Source organism: Phalacrocorax aristotelis, chromosome 1 (assembly GCF_949628215.1).
Source record: "Phalacrocorax aristotelis chromosome 1, bGulAri2.1, whole genome shotgun sequence".
NCBI lineage: Eukaryota > Metazoa > Chordata > Aves > Suliformes > Phalacrocoracidae > Phalacrocorax > Phalacrocorax aristotelis.
Genome location: NC_134276.1, coordinates 140,404,753 through 140,428,436, shown reverse-complemented (window position 1 = coordinate 140,428,436; position 23,684 = coordinate 140,404,753). Strand labels below are relative to the sequence as shown.

General features: G+C 37.6%; 1 protein-coding gene across 3 annotated transcripts in view; it reads left to right on the top strand.

The window, feature by feature from the left end:
* Nucleotides 1-23,684, top strand: part of ATXN10 (ataxin 10) — a 113,154-nt gene that overhangs the window by 48,955 nt on the left and 40,515 nt on the right. For all 3 annotated transcript variants that reach the window (XM_075112488.1, XM_075112496.1, XM_075112505.1), the window contains exons 6-9: nucleotides 1,740-1,820; nucleotides 7,653-7,818; nucleotides 12,843-12,951; nucleotides 16,170-16,339. In XM_075112488.1, the coding sequence (XP_074968589.1) occupies nucleotides 1,740-1,820; nucleotides 7,653-7,818; nucleotides 12,843-12,951; nucleotides 16,170-16,339 (526 nt within the window). The remainder of the gene's footprint in view (nucleotides 1-1,739; nucleotides 1,821-7,652; nucleotides 7,819-12,842; nucleotides 12,952-16,169; nucleotides 16,340-23,684) is intronic.

The window sequence follows — 23,684 nt, the reverse complement described above, 5'->3', positions numbered from 1 at the left end:
AGTCCCAACTGCAAAATTGAAAAATAGGGCTTCAGATTGTCTCCTTAAATGCTTTCACCATAATTCCTTGTCAGCTGAAATTTGTACATTATGAGGTTAAGTTCTGCACAACTCTGATTATTATGCTTTTTTCTTTTGCAGCTCCAGATAAAAGCCTTTGTTTCTACTCAAATCCTTAAAAAATAAAGTCAGTTGTTACCACTCTGAAGGTTTAACTGTGGATGGCTCATATGCTGTGAATTGTTGGTTCAGGAATTGTAGAAGTGTTCCCCTTGACTGCCCTGCTGATAGCTTGATTCAGTTGTTATGGCTGAGTCTGTGCTGCTCAGTTGGAATACATTTGTGCTGTTGACTTTGGGGAAGCCTGTAGGTTCAAATTTGTGTTGAGGAACTCTTGAATCAATGCTACGCTGCTCAGAATGCCAGTTTTAAGTTGATGATTCCCTATGCCTATGCCTATACTGTTTTTTTCCTTGAATGTGTGTACAAATATCTTTAAAAAAAAATCACAGCACAAAATAAGTTTTCTTCTCCCTCCCCTCTTAAAAATGTCTAGTTTACAGTAACTGAACCAGATGCTGGCTACGTCCACAGTTACCGTTAGAAATGTAATAGCTATTAATCTTTTGGACCTCTTGTTCTCCTATTTCGCCAATTGTCATTGAGTATTTGTCCAAAAAATACTTTGCTGCAGCTGGAAGGCTTCTATGTGATCTTCCTGTTAGCTCTGTAGTGGATTATGGATACACAAAATAAAAGGCTGTCAGCAAAGTGAAAAGTAGGGAGGAGGTAGAGGGAATATTGAAATAACTTGGGTTTCTTATTATTTTAGCTATTCTTTCTCAGCAGCTTCATCAGCTCAGAAGATGCTCTGAGATTTGACCTGTAATTATTTTATATTTAGTAGACAGACACACTGCTTTTAAAAATGCATAGTTTAGTATGTGTATACCTATGCAGCATATATAACACTGTCAGTACTCCTAGGAATGTAATTCGAGGAGAAAAATGGTTTTATATACTTTGTTTTTCCTGTAATGCTGCGAGTACATGTCTGGGTTGAAATTAAATGAGTAGCATCTGCTGTTGACTGCTGTGAATGGTGCTTGGGAAAGTGATCAGTGTAAATACTGGCATTAGCACAAGGGTAGGCTGACCATACCTGTCTGCCTTGTAGAGCAAGGAGTGAGATTTGATTATCAGCTCAGGTTCCTGTTACACAAGGAGGGTATTTTTTGTAAGTTTAGAACAGTATTTTGCTGCCTTGCATCTGACAAAGAAGTTCCCATTTGCTTTGATGCTCTGTTAGAATTTCTTTGAAAGAGAAATTATTTGGGCTCTTTTTTGACCATTTGGTGGGCTTAAAAACAGTGTTGTGACAAGTAGCATAATATTTTTCAAGCCTGAATGTTGGCTTTTTGCTGAGATGCATGAACAATAGGATGAGTGTTTTATTGTTTGAATTGTGGTGTGTCTTTTTTATAACTGGCAAAAAAATCTAACCAGCTTTCCTTCCAGCATTTGAGTAAAAGTGCACTGAACTGATGGGAAATGGCCATTGCTGTATTAGGAAAAATACTGCACAACAAGGAGCAATTATTTGGTGACAATTTGTATCTATTAGCAAATAGGACCAGAAGCATGTCACATGGTGATCTATGAGTAAAAATAACCAGCACCATTTGGAGTAAATGTAGATGCTGTTTTTGTAGCACCAGTAACACTTTTTTTTCCTTTAGGTTCTTGATTGTTACAGACCATTTGCTGAAATGTCCAGAGTTGGTGAAAGCCCTCTACGCCAAACTGAGCAATCAAGAAAGGTAACCCCAAAAACCAGTGTGGCTTTTAGTATTTAGCATTCCATATAGAGTATCCTGTTCACATGATTGAAAAACTGTGTGGTTTCATAGTTGGCACAAAATCTCTAAATACATGTTTCTATGTCAGTAATGGTTTTAAATTGGTTGGTTAACATTACAGCTTAGCCACAACTGGCAGTGATTTATGTAGGGTTGCAGAATCCAGGTTGGCGCCATTACTCAGTAAAGAAATACTTCAAAAAAAAAAAAAAAGACACAAGATTTCATGCCTGTGTCTTTATTTCGCTTCATTTCGTAAGAGCACCACACCCTGCAGTGTTTTACAGCTGTATTTGAAATGTACTCAGCTGTTCATATTCCTGTTGTAATTGCAAGAAATTAAAAGGAAGCCTTTAGTGAAGTTGGAAGTGTATCTAATACTGGTTAGCAGAACCTAAAAGCATAGATGTGCAGATGCCCATGATGACTTAATCTTTTAGTATTTCCACTACTGGAAATCTAAAATGCTTCAACAAACCTTCACCTTGAAAGAAACTAGCTAGTCTTCGTTCAAGCGTTTGAGTAAATGTACGTTGACTTGATGGGAAATGGCCATGGCTATAATTGGGAAAATGCTCATTTACAATTGCTTCAATAAAGAATCAGGGAAGGTAAAAAATTATTTTGTTAGAATAGTCAACTTTGAGAAATCCTGTACTATAGTTCTACAGCTCCTCCAACTGCTTGAAGATCTTGTGATCTAGTTTATGTATTCAACATGGCTACTTTGTTTCCCATTTGCCCTGGGAAACTGCAAGTTCTCCCTGTAGTTTTTGCAGGTGAAAGAGAAAGCAGTAAATAAAACAGTCCCTTGATGGTTTTTTTTTTTCCTGTGTGTTTTTTGCTGTGACTAAAGCCATGGTGTTATTAGAAATGGGGCCCAGACGCTGATCAGAGATTATAGAGAGACAAAAGGGATGGCAGGCAAAGAGGGAGTATATGATAGGTTGAGAACCACAAATAAAATATTGTCAACGTGTAGGTATGGGATGGGAAACGAGGGATGAGAATGATAAGGAGGGAAATACTGTTGTCTTCCTTTATTCAGGCTGACCAAATGGGAAAAAATATGAGCTGTGTGCTTACTGTGCTTGGAGGTGGGGGCTCCTTAACCAGTTAGTAGGAAAGACTGTTTTAAGTGAATGAGCTAGATTTAACTCTTTTGAGGGATGTCATGAATGGAAGTTTCTTTGTATGTTTTTGTAATCCCCTTGAAGACAGCCAGGACTGGGTTAGGTTGTTCAATTGTACTTAAAGCAATAGAAGTAATCATTTGCTAGAAAGGTCTCGCTGGATTTGTTGCACACACTGTGCTACAGTGTTCAGCTATGTCGACTGAAGGGCTTTTGGTATAGGCATCATAAGGGTGATCACATGCAGGATCGCTAGTCACAGCATATTTGCTAAATTTATTATCAATCCCAAGAGTTCTGCAAATCAAGTAAACTCTATTAAGTTTTTCAAAAACATAATCACAGTACAGTTTATTATGAATTTGATACTGCTTAATTTACTGTCAAACATATGGAAGTAAGTGGTGTAGAAATAGTCCTTTTGCATCTGAGCCACAGAAGAAAACCCTGCCATGGCATCTTCCTATATAATGTTAGCATATTTAAGAATGCATTCTTTTGAGATATATGAGGAGACAATTCTAATTCAGATAAAAACGTTTTGACTGTCATTAACTGGAGAAAAAAAAGGAACCGTATAAACCAAAGCATAGGGAATTCATTGTTTCAAACAAGATAAGAAGCCTTCACCGCAAGAGTTGCTGCATTGGGTGTCCAGTAAGGCTGACTAAGTCATATAAATGAAGAAAGGACAGATGTGGTATTGAGGTGTCTGGGGAGAGCAGCTTGAGCTCATGAATAAATGGTAACTCTCAGTTACAAGATTCTCTATCATGCACATTAAATACACTTACTTTAAATATATTTACTGAAACGAAATTAACTATGCTGAGAAAGTTTGCGAATACATAAGTTAGTGGTGACTCCTAAAGTTGGCAGTTGCCTCAGATAACCAAAGTATCTGCAGTTGCATAACCGCAGTTATTTGCACTATTCACAGCATTTGCACTATTCAAAGTATTTCCTGTAATTGAACTCTAGTGCATTTGTGATGCTGTGGCCATGGTGCGTGCCATGAAGTAGTTCTTGTTGAAGTGGATCAGGAATCTGAAGTTTCAATTAAAAGACAAATTCCTGACTTCTGGACAACTTTCTCTTTCATTTCCAAACAAATTCAAGCACTTTGCTGTTTCATGTCTGAGTTTGCAAATGGTCTGAAATAAATACTCTGATAATATGATGGGCTTTTTTAATGGTATTCTGGCTTTGAAAAGTGTATGATGATGTGACAATGCCTGCTGTTTCTCTGCAAGTGATTATTGCAGAAACATATGGACACGATATTGAGCCAAAGGATTGTAGATTCTTGAATTCTTTGCCAGATTTGAGATTTCCCTGCACGTGTGTGCAAGTATTTGGCAGAAGTCATTAGAAAAAGCCTGCTTTGCTTTAATCCAAGTTAGCCTTGAGCATGGACAGTATAAGTTAATGCCTTGATAGTCTTAATTACATTGTAAAATCTTCAAAATGAGGACATCTGTGTTGTGCCTTTTAAGAAGGGGTCTTGCTTTAATTAACAGCAACAAAAATGCAACTGAATAGCTTCAGGTGTTTTTTAAGATGCTCGACTGCTTGCATCTTTAGTTTTGATTTTTGTGCTACTTCATGTGAAAGCGTTCTCAGTGAGTGATGTAGCCATTGATCAAATTACCAGCAGGGAAATAGGCATTTAAGTAGTGTAAGCGGCACTGTTTCTTGCTTATGTTCAGCTACAGGGCTGATAATGTCAATGTTGTAGTGGGTTTTTGTTCTTGGTGATGCTTACAGACACAGAATAGCTGAAGGTAGTGTGGATTATAGTCCTTGACAAATTTACCAATTTTCATTTAATAGGATGCTTACAAGTATTTTTTGAAGATTAGAGAATTAGAAAATTTCGAGGAAGGACCTAATTTGTCTCATAGAACCATTGCTGTCTGAAATGTTTCAGGAAAGAGAAGTCTGAGTCACAGAGAAAGAATGTCCCAAGTGTCTGGCACTACTAAAAGTTTATAAACCAAGCACGCTTGATATAAAAATTGTTTGGTGATAATAAAATTGATAGACTTTTGCAATACTATTTTTAAACAGGCTTAGCAGGACTTTGCTTTAATTTGCAATAATGAGCTTCCAGATTTAAATTGCACTTTAATGCTGTGGTTTATTTGCAGACTATAGGAAACAGAAATGTGTTTTACTGATGATTGCAAATACTTTATAGTAATTTGGTCAGCTTCAGGAAGAACTGGTTTAAATTTGGCTAGGGGAAAAAAATGCAAGAGATTGACAAAATATCTTCCTAAGTGGTCCCTAAGGAAAAGAAAGATGACACAGCATATTAATTTCAAAATATAAATATAATTATAATATACAACATTATATTTTAGATATTAAACTGAGTTTTACAAAAATTCATTATAAGACATGCTAAAATCGGTACTAACAATTGTCTTACCTGTTGTACTTAGCTATGGGCAAACAAGTAGGAACACACTGTCATGTGAAAGGCTAAACAGTTGTGAGATTGTTCAGAAGAAATGAGCGAATTGCATTGTGTGCGAGAACTAACTTGGAAAAATTCGGGTGAGTCTTGGAAGAAAACTGAGAGAAACAATAGAAGAAAGGAATGTAAGGGAACTTGCACCAGAACAAAAAGCGTTGCTCTCAGGAAATTGTTAGCTGAATAGCAAGACTCGCTTGAAATTCAGGGGAAAGATGGGCATGTCCTGAATGTGTGTGTGGAAGAAAACTCAGGAGAACAGTTTTGACATGAATGCCTAAGGAGAACAGAAAACTTTTAAAAGAAATCACATACAGGTGGTGTTTTAGTGTCACTCCTGTTCCTCTGAAAGGATTATCGTTGTCTAAAAGGGCACCCGATTATATGGCAAGAGGAAGAATAATGCAAAAAATTCCCCTATTGGCAATAATTTAATCTCATTAATACCGTTTATGTACATATGTGCGACCCTCCAACTTCTTTACAGAAGGATCCCTTGTTGTTAAATGTGCGTTATTTGGACTATTGGTGCAACAATAGCTGACTGGACCTCTGTTACGCAGGAGGTAGTGTTTTATTGGAATAATTCCCGTAGCGTGAAGTCTGTGAGCAGCATGTTTTCATAGCTGAGCATACGCTTGAAAGGCTCTAAACTTGGTAAAAATTGGCACGTAAAATCTAGCCCTGTCTTGGGGATGAATGACATATCTGTGCACTTAACTTGATTTTTGTATAGTATGCCAAATCTGAAAGCCTTTGTTCAGTTAGGGAAGTTGGGTAACTGGACTCTGGTAGTTTGTGGATGGGCAAGTGTGTGGTACCCAGCTGTGACCTGCCAGAACAAGCAGAACAACTGTTCTGTGTCAGTGCTCTGTCACACACGTGAGCGAAGCCTGTGAGAGAGGTTACCAGTGTTTGACAGCCTTCTGTCTGGAGTCCCTCCTTTAGCAAATGTGTTGAACGCATTTCTGTGCTACTGTGTTGAAAAAGCTTTTTGTCCTCATTCAGATTATTGTTTAAAGCAGCTGTATTAATGACATTGAGAGTTGAGTTGAGCAAGAACTGAGTAGCTGTTACGTGATTAATAGGGGTGGGTTCTTGGAGGTTAATAAAGCAGTGACCGTGCTTTTTCCACAGAAAAAGACATTTCTCTTCCCCTTGTGACAACCTGCTTGGTAAATTTAAAAAAAAAAAAAAGCATTTGAACTATTCCACATGTTTAAATGTCAGTCCTTCCATCTGAATTGCAAATATTTTAGTGAAAGAAAACCCTGAGCCTGCTCTTGAATTCATTCAGTAAATAGCGCTCTTTCAGGTTGAGAGAATTACAGTGGGACTTCACTAACCCATGTGCTCCTCTGTGCTGAGGGAAGCTGTAGGAGGGCCCCTGCCATGTTGAAGTCCTGCTTCCACAAAATATTCCCAATTTGCCCGAACAACATTAAGGGGTATCAGGAATAAAACGACATTAAAGCTGTTAAAATATATGACTCAAGAACATTTTATGGAGCAGCTTTGTTATATATGCACTTACTTGCTGGTTTAATACACTGAATGTGTAAATTAATTAATTTACACATTAAATTAATGTGTACTTCCTGTGTATATGAGTAATTAACGTGGATTTACTGTAGTCTGTCTAGTGGCAATTATAAAACACTATGAAGAACCGAGTGTGCATATCAATTTTTATTTCCCCTGTTTCTTCTCAGAATTGGTTTGGGTTTGGGGAGGAGAATTAGTGAAGGACTCTGTGCAAGGCAAGGGCTGTGAAAAGCTGGTATTTTCAAATGGAAGCTGACAAATAGTCTGTGTTTATTTTGCTGAACTTAACAACAGCTTTTAAGAGCTGTTTTGGTGCAAATTTTAGATATATGGAATCTGCCGTCACAGTAATGTTATGTTAGGACATAAGAAATTAGAAATTGAAATAGACTTGAGAAAAATATTGACTGTCTGGCCAGATTGTATTAATTGAATGAGGAATTAAATTAATGGTGTGCAGAAATAAACCAGTGAACAGGACTTCATTGCCAGTGTTCACAAGACTTACTAATTTTAAAAAACAGCTCTGTTACTAGGGTGCTCATTGTATCATTTTTAACAACTGTATCTGCTTATTCTACTGGTGATTCTATATGGCATAGTGAATTTGATTGACAAGTTGTTTTCTGATTCTAGAGTTACTTTGTTAGAGCTGATAATGGCGAAAGTAAGTGAGAAGAACCCCGTTACCAGTGAAGAAATGAATGTGTTCGTGAGACATGCTGACTTCCTTGCAGACTGTTTCCAAGAGAAATGTGAAGCTGTGCTCAAATTAACTTCTGCAGCAGATGCAGATGAGGAGGTATGGCTGATAAAACATTATAGTACAGAATCTGAAGTGGTGGATCTTCATTGTCACTATTACCCAAGCGGCAATTGTGTATGTTCCCAGTTTACTTTATATTAGGAAAGTAGTGACAGAGTTCACAGGAGAATCTGTAAGACAGCAGCCCAATTTTGCTTTGAATTTGAGGATGACAAAGAATACGGTACTTTGAGATAGAAATAAATCCACCACATTGTTAAAGAACTCCAAATTTTAAAAATGTTCAAGCTGTCACATGTTTGTGTGTTTTATTATGTTCTTACTAAGGACGACTTCTATAATTCATTTGGGTTGTGAATTATATTTTATTCAAATACAAAACAAAATTTAAAATACTTATTTTATTTATAGGTGGGAAGCAACATCTCTTCCCCCCCTTAAAAATCGGGTAAAAACCAAGAAAGTGCCTTTTTTAGGTTGTTCCCCCCCCCACCCCCCCCCCCGCAGTACTAAAGCAAATCTTGTGGTTTTTTCTTTTTTTTTTTTTAAGACTTACATAACTGGTGATAACTTGATAATTAATACACCATTAAGGTCCCAAATACTAGTTCCTTGAATACGCATTTGGCTACTTGTAAGAGGGGTGTTCCTGATCTGTTTGGGACCTGGAACATCAAGTTCTGATCATGGAGAGCTGTGGGATGTGTGTGATTGCTCAGTGCAGGGGAGCTGTCTGAAATGTATAGTGATCTTTTTTGCAAGCGAGGGCTTTTGTTACTGACTCTTCCCCATTTCCCAATGATTTGGGGCTTTCTGGTGGATCTTGCATGGCTCTGACAAAGCAGCACTCCCGGGGCCCGCTAGTGTGCACAGCATCAAGTTGCAGAGCTTGCTGGGCTCTTAGCGGCAGACGGCTCCTGTCCCCTGAGCACCGACACTTGCCCCAACTGCAGTCCACTTGGAAGAAATCTGTTATTGCCTCAGACTTAATGAACCCGTTCTGTTGAGGATGGCCACAATGAAGTCCCTTTGCAAGCTAAATAGGAAGGCTTTTATGGGTCACAGATGGTTTGTGGGTTGCACTTTGGGAACCTCTGATGCACAGCTGAGTCCTGCATGGCCTTGTTTTATTTCCTCCTTATGAAGTATCCAAGAGTTGCTGGCTACTTGCCACACCATATAGAGCAGTAAGGAGGTTTAGGCCATCTAAGGGTAGAGGTCTTTTTAAATAATCTGGTGTTCTATTTTTCCTCTTACTTTCAACAAGCTGCTTAGAGATCTAATGCCACCTTTGGGAAAACAGAAAGCAACTTGCACCATAACTTGCAGTGACCTTATTTGTGCTGTGTTAGGTCATTGTATTGTGAGTGGGCAGTTCCAGGTCACACTGGCCTCAGTTCTTGATCCCTCTCATATAGATAAAGTTTTAATGTTTTCAGCTGAATTGGGGGTGAAGGTTTTTTTTTTTTTAAGACAGCTATCCAGAAAACTAAAATCCTGAGAAATCTAATATGTTTTATTCAAATGTAGAATTAGTTAATCACTGATTATCACTGATCAGTCATGCTTAGTTTCAAAGTGTAATTAATGTATTTTCTTAATATTTTAAAAGGATATTTAAGATCAAGTCACATCTAGCTTCTGTCTTGCCAAGTGACTACAGTGGTATGTTGAAGTTGTGTTAATCAACATATGTGTTGTTGGAAGCATTTTATTGTTAAAACAAAATTAACCTGCAATAGTTTCATTTGTAGAAGTTCTTGAGAACAGCTGTCATAACTAATTCAATATCAAAGTGAAAAAAAATCAATCTCTAAATTCTTTTATAAGATAATGTTAGACAGTGTTGTACTTGCTGATTTTGTTTGTTTGTATAAATGGGCACAAGAATTTTAAATGTATCTTGAGAGGTGTTATGAAAAGATATTAAAAATCACTTTATGAGGAGGTGACAGTTGGATGCATTTAAAAAAACCCAGCCAACCCCAAGCACACAGCAATCTCTTACTACGTGTCCAAGAAGCACAGCTTCCCACCCCTCAACCCCAACTGCTTAGTCTAAGTTATGTTAGAAAACTTAACTGACTGCTTCTGGAAAAGGTAACAGCTTGGCAGTAAGAGGACATTTACTGAGACAATTCCATCTTTTTTTCCCCTTCCTTCTCTCTCCATTGCTTCCCACCCCTTCCCCCACTCCACCCCGTTTGGTTTTTGGTTTCAGTTCTGGAAAAAAACATTTGTTTGCACCTAGCAGAAGGAGGTCTCTGTCCAACCTGAAGGTGCTGGGACAGCAGTATTGAGAATACTACTGTATAACTTGCCTTGCTCGACACTGACTTTTTATCCTTCTCTCACATAAACATGATATATGATAAGTTGAGTATCACTATTGGTGTGGGAAATATGGATCATTTAATGAGCACAAAATATACATCATAATAGCTGAATAAATGGAAAGCAATGACAAGAATAGTTTTCAAAAGTGTGTGTATATGCATATTGTGTGTACACATTTATTCGTAACACATGCTTGCCATGGGAAAAGAGAAGTTCCAGCTTAAATTCATAAAACTGTTTCTTTTCTAACTAGAAATGATCAAAAATTGCACCAATTTCTCCTGAATTATAGAAACATTTTCGTTTTGCGTAAGAGTTGTACTTAACTGAAGAAAGTGCAATTGTGCATGTAGAGTCTGTCATTAAAACTGCTTTAGGCAACATCTGTGATATTAAACTAAACTCTGCCTAGACTTCGCTGTGGCCCTGAAGCCAAGTGCCTTGGTCAGGCTATGTCTGTGCTAGTAAGCTATCTTAGCCTCCAAAAGTGGGAGGCCACATTTGAAAACTGTCTTTTGGGAACAGTCCTTGAACTGGCCTGACTCCCAAAATGTTGTCTGGGTGTCCCATCCACTGTTTAATTTATTATATGTAGACACTGCCCTTTTTTCCCCTAGGGAACCTCAGGTCTTGTAGCTTCCATCTCAAACCAATGGAAAGCTAATCATATGCTTCTGTAGTGCTTAAACCAATGTTTAAAATAGCTTTTCCATTATAAGCCTGACTTCAACGTCAGTTTGCTTTCACTAACTTTCAACCATACTTGCAAAATAAAACCTCTCCCTGGGTTTTAAGTTCTTATTTTATCTCTTCATAAGGAACATCTTTTCTGACTCTGTCTCTCAATATGTTTATTTAAAAACTCTTCAATTATTTCCTTATTTACTTTTTTTGTTTATATCTACATCAAGATGGCTGTCAGATTTAAAAATGTTTTAGGGTTTGAACAGCATCTTGTTGTTGAACTTAAAGAGGAAGTATTCTGCTTTATTGCCTTTCTTTTGTGTAGGTGGGGGGGTGGGAAGGAAAGTTGGAGCAGGGGGAACCCAACCAGATATGTTTAAACAGTTTTTAAAGTATCAAGTTTCAAATACAGATAAAAATTTAGGGGTTCTTTTGTCCTTTTAAAATAATCTTTTCCTTTTCTCAAGTCCAGATGGAACAGTTGCTGAACTGAGCCAGGTGGTGGGGTAAGAGAAGGGGACAGATGGTAGTATAAAGCCCTGGGAAGAAATACGTAGTGGACAGTAAAGAAAGGCATTTAAAAAAAAGAAAAGGGGGGTGGCGAGTGGGGTGGGGAAGGATAAGGCTGAGAAAGGGAAAGCCACACCTCACAGTATGCACTGCTACAGAGCTTGCATTACGTACATGGTTACTGGGGTACACTAGGTAGCAAGGGCCATTGTACCTTACTGGTGTGATTTAGAGTTGCCTATTCATACTTGTTTGCTTTACAGTTGTAAAGCACATAACCTTTTCTTGTGCAAAGGTAGGTGTTAAGTGTTTGAGCTGAAGAGGCTTTTGGTTAAGCTACTGTCTTGTAACAATGCAAAATGGCTTAAACTTGTACATACCTGCTTACTGTCCGTGAATTACAGTTGGGGTATTCTTACTTTATAACAGGACAATGACCAATGTATTCAGAGGCTGTTTTTTGCTCTGTGAAGCAATTTATTGAATAACTTAGGGCAAGATCTGCACATTCCCACACCTGTGTGAGGAAAAAAATGAAAATACAGCTTTAGGACCTGGACCCTGTACTGATTCATTGTCTTCCAGGAGCATAGGAAGGAGCAAAGAATGGATATAATCATTGTACTTAATTGCTGAACACTATTGTTGATGAGTTAAATTGTTATATTGATTATATGGATCAAAAAATATTATACTTTTGGTAAGTAAACATCTCTCTGTCCTGGACCAGACAAGGCAGGAATAGTTACTGTGACCTGTGTCTGAGCCTTTTCAAGGCTACTTGCAGTTTACGTACCACACCTTGTGTGGAATCATCTTGCAGTCACAGTCTGGTTCTTGAGCAATATGTGGTGTTCCAAATTATGCCATAGGCTCTTAAGGTAGTTTCTGTAACTGCTGGATTGTCATTATAAGCACGCATCAACATAGTCTGTGAGAAAAAATAGTTCTCTGGCTGAATAAATAATATGCAAATAAAATTGTGTGTCTCATACCTAACCAAAATGCTGCATCTATGATCCCAATCCTATTTACCCAAGAATAATGTAAATTCTCGCAGCCAAAGTTCATTTGACCACAGAACTTTACAGAATTCCTGCGGATAACAAATTGGTGTCTTGCAGGCGGTGTTTGTGTCTTTAAAGTGGGACGCTCCTACTGAATAAACTCAAAGAAAACATTTCTACAGAAATAATTTTCTCAGCTAGTAATTTTCTGCATTTCTGCTTTTGGAAGCTACTGTGTTTTTGTTAAAATTTTATCCCTTATGGCTCTGTTTTGGTTTCCCCATGAGTTTTCAGGGCAATATAACACTGCTTAACTGTAGAAAAAGAAATTATTGCAGCGTAATACATTATTGTTATTGTAGAAAGATGTCCTCGTTTTATATAAATTTATTCTTGGCAGTTTAGAAGATCTGCAAAGAATCTGAGGTACTGAGAGTTCCTGTCCTCTGTTTAGATCATCAGTTTTATGTTCTTATGGTATCCTTCATAGGCCATTTTCAGAAATGTAATTTTTGTTCACAGGAAGCGCTGGTTACAATTCGTCTTCTTGACGTTCTTTGTGAAATGACATCAAATAACACACAGCTAGAACATCTACAGACTTTGCCTGGTTTGCTTGAAACAGCCATAGGTGAGTGAAAAGCCACAAGGTGTATTAACCATTGGCTTGCTCCAAGTCATGCTGCTCTGTGAATGAAAACATGTTTTTCACACCTGGTGGTAATTATGCTTCTGACCTTTTAATAAAGTAAGTAAATAAGAGATTGAGTTAATCTACGTTTTCAAATATTTGATTTGTTCCTGGAATTTTTCTGCTTCTCTACTTGCTCTGTTGGCTCCTGTTACCCAACAGAGCCTTGATTCAACTGTCAGCAATGCGCTATTTATACAGTAAGAGTTGTGCAAAGGATAGCTGCTTTGTATGTTCTTCCACTGGCTGAATGGGTGTGGAAGAATTTCCTCAAGTAGAAAAAGAATTTCTCCATGCCTGTTCCCTTCTGTTTTCCAAATTCCTAAAAACTGAAACTAAGTACAGTTTGAATGTTCCTAACCAAACACAGTGACTTTTAAAGGTCACTTTGAAAAAAGGTTTTCTTCTGCTGAGAAACAACAAATGAAGAGCTGTACACAAAGGCAATTAAGCCAGGATGGTCTGGAGAGACTCTATATACTCAGGAAAGAAGGAGGAGGAAGTATACATATACTGACCTGTGCCTTCCTCAGTCTTAGCATTTTTCTAAGACTGATATATGTATGCCATTGTTTTCTGAGAAGATTGTAAAGTTTATCGATTTTAAAGATAAATATTTAGTATTCTGGCTAAAAAAAAGAAACAGCTGAAACAGCTGTCACTGACTATTTTGAGATGTTTGGAGGGTCCTTGCTGAAAAAAACAAACAAACAACAAAACAAGACCAAAAAAACCCCAAACCTCTATTTTTGATGACAGGTTCATAGTTTTATTGCTTACAGCAAGATGACTAACAACAAAATATATATTGTGGATGTGTGTGTTCTGAGGAAACTCATTTATGCAATGTATCATCTGAAAGCTTGTGAAAGTCTTTCAACTTAAGTGAGAATTTCAAGGAGCTGCAGGTCAGTTAAGTTTAGCAGCCTATAGGCCAGTCCTCCTTTCTCTAGCTGTGCACAGACTGACTTTTCCCCCCAGCCTGGTGAAACGCGGGTGTAGGCTAGAACATTGCTACCGTGTGCATCCTATGTATTTCCCACATGCCCTCAGCCAACAGGAATTTATCAAATTGTAGAGTTTTTAAGACACTCTTTTGGCTACAAGACTGCTTTAATCCTGGACTAGCAGAAAGGGTGAAAAACTATATTGATGTGTTACCACCTTTGGTATTTAGGTCTGAAGACCAGAAGAATAAGGATAGATAGTGCAAAAAATTTTAATCCAATAGATCTTTTGATGAAGCAGTTCTTCAGTGTATATAATGAGAAATTTCCTATTAGAAATTACTAAAAGATTAATTAAAAGATCTGAAAAATATCTGGATTATCTTTTAAGTATCAGCTAAGGAGACTGCTTTGCTATTTTCAATAATTGTTGGATTAAGTTAGACAATAATACTGCAGTGTTAATAATATCTTTAGCACTGTTAACAACTTGATTGCACAGTGTTTGGGGACTATCACCAGGGAGGTAAATGGTCTTTTGGATTGAGGGGCATTTTGGCAGAGTTGCTCTTTGGGATAATGAGAGAACAGCAGACTGAGGTCTCCTTTAGTTGAGAGCATAGGTGATATCCTGGGAGCAGTTGCTGTGTTGTGTTGATGTGCAGTGTTTGAGAGGAGCGTTGTGCTCTCTGGGTTGTCGTCATGCATGGAAGGTGGCTGCTTTTCTTCTACCTTTTCCTGTGCCTCTCTTTCCAGGTAGGTGTGTTGCGCATTGCATTTTTGTCTGCACTGTAATAAAATTTGAAGAGTTTTATTTACTTTTTTATGGGTCTTCTGTTTTGTTTTTGTTTGTTTGTTTCTAATTGTTTTGTTCAGGGGTCCCTCTTAAGGGCAGGCAGAAGGTTTGGGAAGACCATGGAATTCCCCCTTGTGTATTTATTTATACTAAGACTATAAGGCAAGGAAGCACGCAGAGTGAATGCCAGGAGAAGATGTGAGATGCTGCCGATTTTTATGAAATTAGAAAGGCAAAGAAATTTCTGTGGAAGAAGTTTGTGTTAAAAGCTATTTTGTTATGACATTTTTTAGGGGCAATCAGGAGATTGGTTGGCTTTTCCTGGTTCAAAATGTGAACAAATGTAAGTAGTAGCTCTCATACGGGAGGCCTCTAGGCCCTATGATAGTTTCATATCTTAAAGAAACTACCAAAAATGTAGTTACCTCTTTATCAGCACAGAGATTTTTTTTTTTGTCTCTTGTATCAGCCATCTGGCAGTGATACTGTAATATGAAGACCTATGAAGTTTCTTCTAATTTAAATCCAGGAAATCTAGTGCCCGTTCCACTATAGATGATGTCATACCTGGAGCAGGAGGAGTATAGGCCTTTATTACTGCCCTGAGCTATAGCGAAACCTGGTTTCACTACATCTTTATTGTTCCAATGTAAGTTGCATGAAGCATCTTGGGGACAATGGTATGACAGGCTATTTATTAGTATTGCAGGTCACTTAGAGGAGAAATGCTTAATTTTTAAATATAGTGAATTGGTTTCTCAGCTGTATGGGCTTTCAGGTGTTCACATGATTTCAAGTTTTCTTCTGGGTGTGGTCTCTTTGTGGAATGTTGTTTTCACAGATTTTAGTTTACCTTCTCCCTGATTTCTCTCTGGAGCATTGTAGAAAAGATCCTAGTTGCTGTAAACTAGCATCTACCATACAGGAACATTAGTATTTCTCAGTTGACAATATTATGGCACTGAAGGATTTGTAAAGTTGTGTCAAGGTGCTAGATGTACTTGAAATCTTTTCTCGTACGACAGAGCTGGGAACAGACAGAAAAGAGAAAAAAAGGAGTTATGTGATTAGTTTGTGTTGCTGTGACATTTTGAACTAAAGGAAGTTTTCAAAAGAGCTTGTTTTTAGAAATATATTTATGGTCCCGGAATCATTGACAGCCTACAAATTCTGACTCTTCAAGTACAGACCAGTAGCACCAGCCTTCAGACTTCATGTCTCATGTGGAAAGGATGCAAAAGTACCTTCTGATGTTGGGATGACCTCTTACAGTTTTACTAGCACAAATCAATAAGTGAAAGTTCTTTGACATATTGCTGACTACCTGAAATTACTTTGATTAACTTTGAACTTAACAATTAGTAGTAAAGCTCTGTGCAAAGTTATACTAATTAAAATATTCTTGTTTTCTGTAGATACCCTGAGATTAACTCATCTTGCTGGGAAGCAGGCTGTAAATATTTTCACTGCCACACATGCTATGACAGGGCAGGAAGAAATTTCACATCCAGCTGTGGGTTTTAAATCTCACCTAATTCGTTTGATTGGAAATTTGTGTTACAAAAATAGGGAAAACCAAGATAAGGTAAGTTTATACCTTTTTCTGGCAGAACTCTGACATGTGTATGTCAGATGTGTATGCCTGACTATGACTTCGCTGATGAAAATATATTGATGATATACAAATAGAGATTAGAACTGGTCATGTAAAGGAGGTAATTTTTTTTTAGTGTCTTTGAGTTACTGTAACAGGTATGCTACCTTTCCAAATAACAATGTGATGTGTGCCTGTCTGCATTTTACTTCAGTTCTAAAGAATGCAAACCAGTGCCTAATTCCTTTGTTTTTTTCACATTTGCACTTTCTTCAAAAAGAAAATGTCTGAGACTAAACTTCAAATTTACTTTGAAGAGAAATGGATGGGAATTGTTGCATGAACTTAATTTTTAAATCCCTGAATTAGCCTCTAATGCTTTTTCCTTCCCCCTCCTTAAATTTTTTCATGCCACTTAAAAAAGGTAGATCTGCTTCCATCAAATCACTTTGAACCCTTTAGCTTTAGAATTCCTATATGGAAAATGAGTTTTGTTTCCACAATGAGGAAAAAGAGGAAAAAGGAACATGTTTTTAAACATGAAACCTTTTTTTCATAGAGTGATAAAAGATGTGGCTTTCCTCCAGGACTTGTTAGAGTAACTGCTTTTCTTGCTGAAATTAGGTTATGAAATAATGTTGTCTTACGGTTCATCTGAGCACTTCCATAAACCAAGTAGGTTATTTTTCTCATTTGGCCTAAGCAATCACATAGTGTATTACAGTGGCCTCAGCTTAATGAAAGCTTTCTGCTTCTGTAGTTCTTCCTTGTGAGTTTCTTGTAGAGAAATGCTCTGTTGATTCCCATATATTCCTGTTCACTTTCAAGTGTCTTTCCTTATGACAGCCTTGTTCTGGAAGGAAGTGGTTTTGAGTAGCCTTTGTTATTGATATTTGTTATTGAACAGGGAAATTTGGGATTGTTTTCGTTTCCTTACTTCATTATTTTGAATCAAGGTTTTCACCTGCTCTGAAGGAAGCAATTTATAGGCTGGAAAATTAAAAACATTGAAGAAGGGCTGTATCAAAGAAGGAGTAAAGGAGATAATGGAGTGTTTTTACTTCTCTCTTATGATGTCAAATAAGGCCCATGTCAGCAAGTACCAAAAATACAGTAATTAATACTGGTTATTCTGTAGGAAGTTACATCTGATTACATATTCTGGGTCTAATTCTGTGTTGCCAAGGAGCTATTGAGACACTGAGTACTGCAAAATCAATCTCTGTTAGAAGCTTCAGTTTCCTAAATATTTTTTGTTGATTACTTCATTTCACAAAGATAATAGATTCTTTTGTACTGATGCCGTCAAGTCTCGTTTCAACTGCTGCAGTGTCTACCAAGTTAGACTTTTATAATAGCAGCAGGGCATTTTCATTGTGTATGAAGGGAGCGTTCCCATTTCCTTGCAGCTTTTTCTGCAGGGTAGAGAAATGGAAAATCTGAGAAATGCTACCCTCTTTGTCTGACAAATGCTAATAATATAGGCATATAGATGGGAAATATGGTAATGATCCTCCCTTTCACCATTCGTATTACAGTATATAATAAAAGATTTTAATATTTCTGAAAAATATTATTAATCCTATTAATCACTCTTGTATAGCTTTGGCTCTGACCCGTTATGATGTAATATATGTTCATGTAAGTGAAATACATTTTTGTGGAATACCTTATGATAGTGGAGGGGAGGGAGTTGCTTTCATTTTGAAAGGGTTGATTTACTGCTTATTGTTCATTTTCGCTGGGATTTTCAAAGGCCCCTGGAGCAATTAGGCATGCAGGCTTAGTGTTTTCAATGGAAGTTGGGTATTAACTTGCCTTAAACTGCCTGCAAATATTATTGCTTTATGCTGTCTTGAAAATTACTTAGATTCTTGTGTGTGATATCATGGAACATTATTTAAGTGCCGTTGAAACATTAGAAATGCCAATAGTATGATATCCTGTCTGTACCTTCAGTTTATTTCATATATTTAAATTGGTTCTAATAAATGCACTTGTCATTTTTAAGGCATTTTCCATACATAAACACATGCTCGTGAGGACAGAGCAAGCTGCCCATATCATTGCGCAGACAGGAAAACTGAAGTTTTGAGATGGGAGTGAGTTGTTCAAAGTGGTGCCTGTGTCAGACCTAGAACTGAATGAAAATGGGCTTAGTTCCTGGGCTCCCACATCTCTCTTTGGAGTAGCATCTCACAATACAGGTCACGGGTCTTATTTTATATCCATTATTGGGTTTACACAGTTTACTTACTATATTCAATCAGAATTAATGTAATACAGGGTAGATTGTGGGTTTTCTATATAACAAGCCAACTGACAACTCATCTGAGACACCTTGGGCTTTACCATTGGCTGTGGCTTTTGTGCGAATTACTAAGTTGTAGGCACAAGCTGGGGAAGAGGCTTTCTCTTCAGTCAGTTAAGCCTGTTGCCTGGCATGAGAGGGCTGCACATCACTTACCAAAGGCTCTTGAACAGCACTGTTAGTATTCTGCCTCTTTAATGGACTGAGGCTTTCACACTTGTTTTCTCTATTTTTTTGGTAATTTCCAGTCCAGTAGAGCTCATTTCTCAGTAACAATAATAATGCATTAGTAAATGGAGTAATAGCACACTAATAATAATAAACAATAAAACAATATAGCCCCTATCTTTATAATATAACCTTAGTGTGTGGTGTTGGTCTGCCTGACTTGGTCTGAAAACATAAGTATTCCCCAAATATGTGGGACTCTAATGGTGACTTGGGTTATGTCCTCCAAGTGAACCGAGTTGCATCACTTGTCTTCAGGAGCTTCTTCAAGAGTTGAGTGACAACCTGCTGCTTCTCTGGCAGGTGGGTCTTGAGCAGCCTTATGCAGTGTGTGTCTCCTGAAGTATGATGGCACAGTCCTACTGCATGGGGTGCTAGTGACAAAGTTAAAGTAACAGAGAATGCCTGGAGTGGGAGGATCATTGCTCTGTAAAGGCTGCTTCTCCATCTCTGTTTATGGCTCCACCTGCTATAAGAACAATAAATGCAGGGGATTAGTGCACTGCTTTGTTGGCAGTGGGGAAAAAAAATCTTGTAATGCTTTGGAACACAGAAATATTTTACTAGTGCTTTATTGCTTCTTCACCTTCTGTTTAATACCATTCATTTTTAAAAAGCATTCTTTAGCTTGTACTCTGTTAGCATTAGAAATGCATGCTTTACATCTTTTCTTCCTCATAGTTTTATTTACACTATTGTGATAAGTTCTTAAGATATAAGGGAGTCGGCAGGCATTCAAGTTGTAAACTGAGATGCAGTTATTAAAATGGGTCTTTCCAGGGTTACTGCCTTCTTGCATGTTTTGTGAGGCTGGCTGAATTGGTACTTGTAAGAAAAGTGTCTGATAAAATGTCGGTTTGGACTGATGAATGTTGGGTACGTGCATGTCCTGAGTTGCACGTGCTCTTGCATGAAGGAGAGAACATATAAAAGTGCTGTACTTAGGATACCAGGTGTTGAGCTGGTTCGATGTTGAACCTGTCAAGAGCCTACAGTGGATCTGCAGTTCTTATGTGCTTTCTCTCTCTGTAGGAGGAAGAGCTGTCAAGAGTTATTGTCATATTGATGGGGCAGTCCTGTGGCTTGTATTTTGTGTCTCCTTCACAAAGGTGCATTGTATGTTTTTATTAAATACACTGAAAGCAAGGAGGTGGGTTCTCAGGCTGAGCAAGGGGTGGAGGTTTTGGCTGGTAGTTGATGAATTAAGTTATCAGAAAAAAAAAAAAAAGAGTTAAAATTCCTCCATAACTCCCCTCACCTTGTTTGACTTGCCTTCTAAACACCTCAGTTTTATCATCTGGACAGAATATATACTGTTTTCTTGGGGAGAGGCTTTAGGCACTTATTTTCCACTCTCACTTCTAAAGCTATGAAGTGATAGGTTCAGTGTACTGGAAGGTGAGATGACTAATCTCTGCCGTATTATGACATATAGCACTGCTCTGCCAAACCTTCCCTAAAACTGTTGTTTGTGTTGTGAGGTGTTTATGCAGTATGACTTGTTTAAAATACTTGGTTTAATTGCAAGTGTCATCAGTACTTGAATAAGCCACGGACCTTATTCCGCATTGTTCCCCTCCCTCCCATGTAAAGAGAGGAGTTACATAGACTTCAATCATATAACCTTGCTGGAGTTAGTAAATAGGGAATTGAAAGGAAGTGGAAAGCTTGACAAAGTTTAATTGCAGTCTTCATTCATTATTTATTTTAGTTCACTATTACCTCTGAGATCAAACAGGGGAATCTGAATTGCCTGGGGGTTCTGTCCTGTGAAAACTGTTCCCAAAGGATGCAGTGTTGTCTGGAACAATCTAGATGCGAGACATGAGCTGCGTTCCTTGCAATGGGGGAGCAGCCAGCTGGCAGAACATCAGCATGCTGAGATCAGGCAGTACTGTTGCCTTTTGAGAGGGATCCTGAAGGGAAAAATTGTGACATTTTGAATGTAAAGTTAAGCCTGACTTAGTAAGAACAAAGCGCTTAGCTTGGGTTTGGTGCTGTAATCTGGTTGCATTGGCTTTGCTGTCTATGACTTTTGTTACATATAGGCTAGGTAGTTTATTGCCACCTGCTTCCTTTGTCTAGCGATACAGTTAGTATGCTGGGATAGTTTGATACATGCCTGTATTCCCTGCAAAATAGTGAATATGCACAAGTATATTTTTGAGATGTGTCTTTTTCTTAATCAGCCTATTAAAAGCAATTTACCTGATCTCCTCAGGTAAAGAAAGCAATCCATATCCTTATGCCAAGGACATTTTAGATACTGGGGATGCTGATGGAACCGGCGATAGGATATTAATCTCGGAATGTGTGTGTTTCATTGGTAGAGTTGTTCTATTGTTTATGTAGGGGGAAAAATTTTAAAATCAGAGTTGTCTTTGGTAGTGGCATCTGGCACCATCTTACCTGAATGGAAACACTCTAATTAGGTGAACAATTTGTAAGGGAATTTTTTTCATGTGCTAGTTTTTTTATCTGAGGTGGTAGCAATGCTTCCTCTAATACAATTATATTGGGTTTTGTCAATGCAGAGTTGAGAAAGGAAGTCCTCTGGGAGAAAAAGGGAAAAAAGCTTCTACAGTTATAATTAATCTTAATAAAAGTAGCAAGTAAAACATCTGGATACTGTTTAATGTAACTTGGATTTTTTATATATATATATATGTCAAAGCCAAATTGTTTTATATGAGACTAGCTCCCTAATTTGAAGATTGTTCTGACTGGAAGTATGAGCAAGATTTGACTTGTTTGGAATTCAGTTTTCCATTCTTTTTTTGACCGGGGCAGGGTGTGCAATGAATCCAGTTAGAATACAGGTAGAAAAAGGCGCCAGCATCATTAGATCAAATTGTCACCGTTCAGCTCCTTAACTTAGTCTTCTTGCTGTAGTGATTATAAAATGGAAAATTTCAAACTAAAGGCAAATACTTTGTTTTATTTAACAATTGGCTCTTTCTCACCTAAGGTTTTCAGAAAGACTGTATGAGCTTATCTGTTCTTGAGGATTAAATTAATTTTTTAAAGTAATTACATTCTTCCTGGCATGGCAAGATTTGGAGTTGCTTGCAATGAAGAGCATCCCACATTTATCTGCATATGCTGTTGAGGGAGGGAAGAAAGAAATAAACCACTTTGATTTCTTCATTAGAAACCTACATAATGGAGATTATGATATTTTCCTAATATTAAACATGAGCCTAAAATGGAAGAGATTCTTGGTTTAGAGTTGAGTAAAAAAAGAAGAGCCTTTTGGATCTGGATGCTCTGAAGTGGTGAGCTCCTGCACACCTAACTGTAAAGTTCAGCATGGTTCCACTGTTTGGATGGGGCTATTCTATTGTAGCCATCTGTACATTTGAATGCCTTGCTAGATAAGGACAAAACATTCAGGATGTTGCAGGACTGAGCCCTTTAATGGGTAAATTTTGTCTAGGTATAGCACTGTAAAAATCAGCAGTCAAGCTTAAAATGGACTTTCTCACAAAAGTGCTTTAAAAGCCTAGGATCTGCTGTGGAAACGAGATCTCTACCTAAGTAGTATAGAGTTACCCCAAGCAGAAAAGCGTCTGTGGTTCAAGAGTGTCTTTAAAAGTATCTGTGTGACATATAAGGTAACTGTCTCTAATCCTGGTCCCATATGGATTTTATGTTAGTCTTCAGCTCTGTCGCAATCATGAATCCTTAATGAAGTGCCAAGATTTTCATCAACATGCTAGAGACTGTTAAACAAAACAGAATCATGAGATCTTGAAGTGATCGGACAATATGAGTAATAAAGGGTTGGTGTGGAGTTTTTTTGCCCTGAGGTCAGAGATACATGCCTAATGCAGTATAGTTTGTAAGGCACTGGATTATTTTTGTGAAAATGTGATTCATTTGTTGTTAGAGAATAATTAAAAACTTCATTCTGTTGTGCTGTCCCTTTATAGGCAACAATTTAATGTTCCATCTTGTCCTGCTCCTATTCCCCAATCCAACCCACCAATTTCTGGCAATTGATTCAGTTGATCCATTCACTCCTTGTGACTTGTCCAGTTTGACCTATTTCACTTGAAGCCTTGATCTTACAACACATAGAAAGTTTCCTCTTGCAAGGGACTTGGGTGTACTTAGGTACAAAGTTTCATATTAGAGGTAATTTTAATAGTGCATAAGCTATTTTGGTTTTTGATTTTCTTTAGGTTTTAAACAGCTTCCATTTGATATTTAAATTGCCTACTACATAAAGACATCCTCATTTATTGATTGTCTGGATATCCTCAATGATTAGGTGAAGGCTGACATACAGAGAGTACTGTACTTTCCTTCTAGTATATTATTGGCTTCATGTGGAGGATTACCATAACTACCATCTAACAGATAAAGGGATATAAGGATCAATCTGTATATTATTATGTTCTCATGAATCATAGGCTGTGACTTTGACCAAACCTCGAATATACATAAATTTAAACTACATTGGCTTCTGCCAATGTTAAAATGTCTGTAGAATGATGATTTTATGCAACCATTTGCATTTGCCAAATTTTGGAGTAAAAAAAAAAAGATTATAAGAGGAGGGTTATTCTTGTGAAGTTCATAGTGTTTTAAATTAAGATGTTGGATAGCTCTAGAAATTAAATTAATTGCTTTGATTTATAGTGGAGTGGGAAGATAGGAAAGAGTAAGATGACTAGATGTCTTCTAACATTCAAAATTAAAACAAGCTGGCTCTGCATACATTTCCAAACAGTCAGTACCAACTTACAGGCTTGTTGGCCTCTTCTTGACTCTGAACAGTTTTTTGAACCCTAT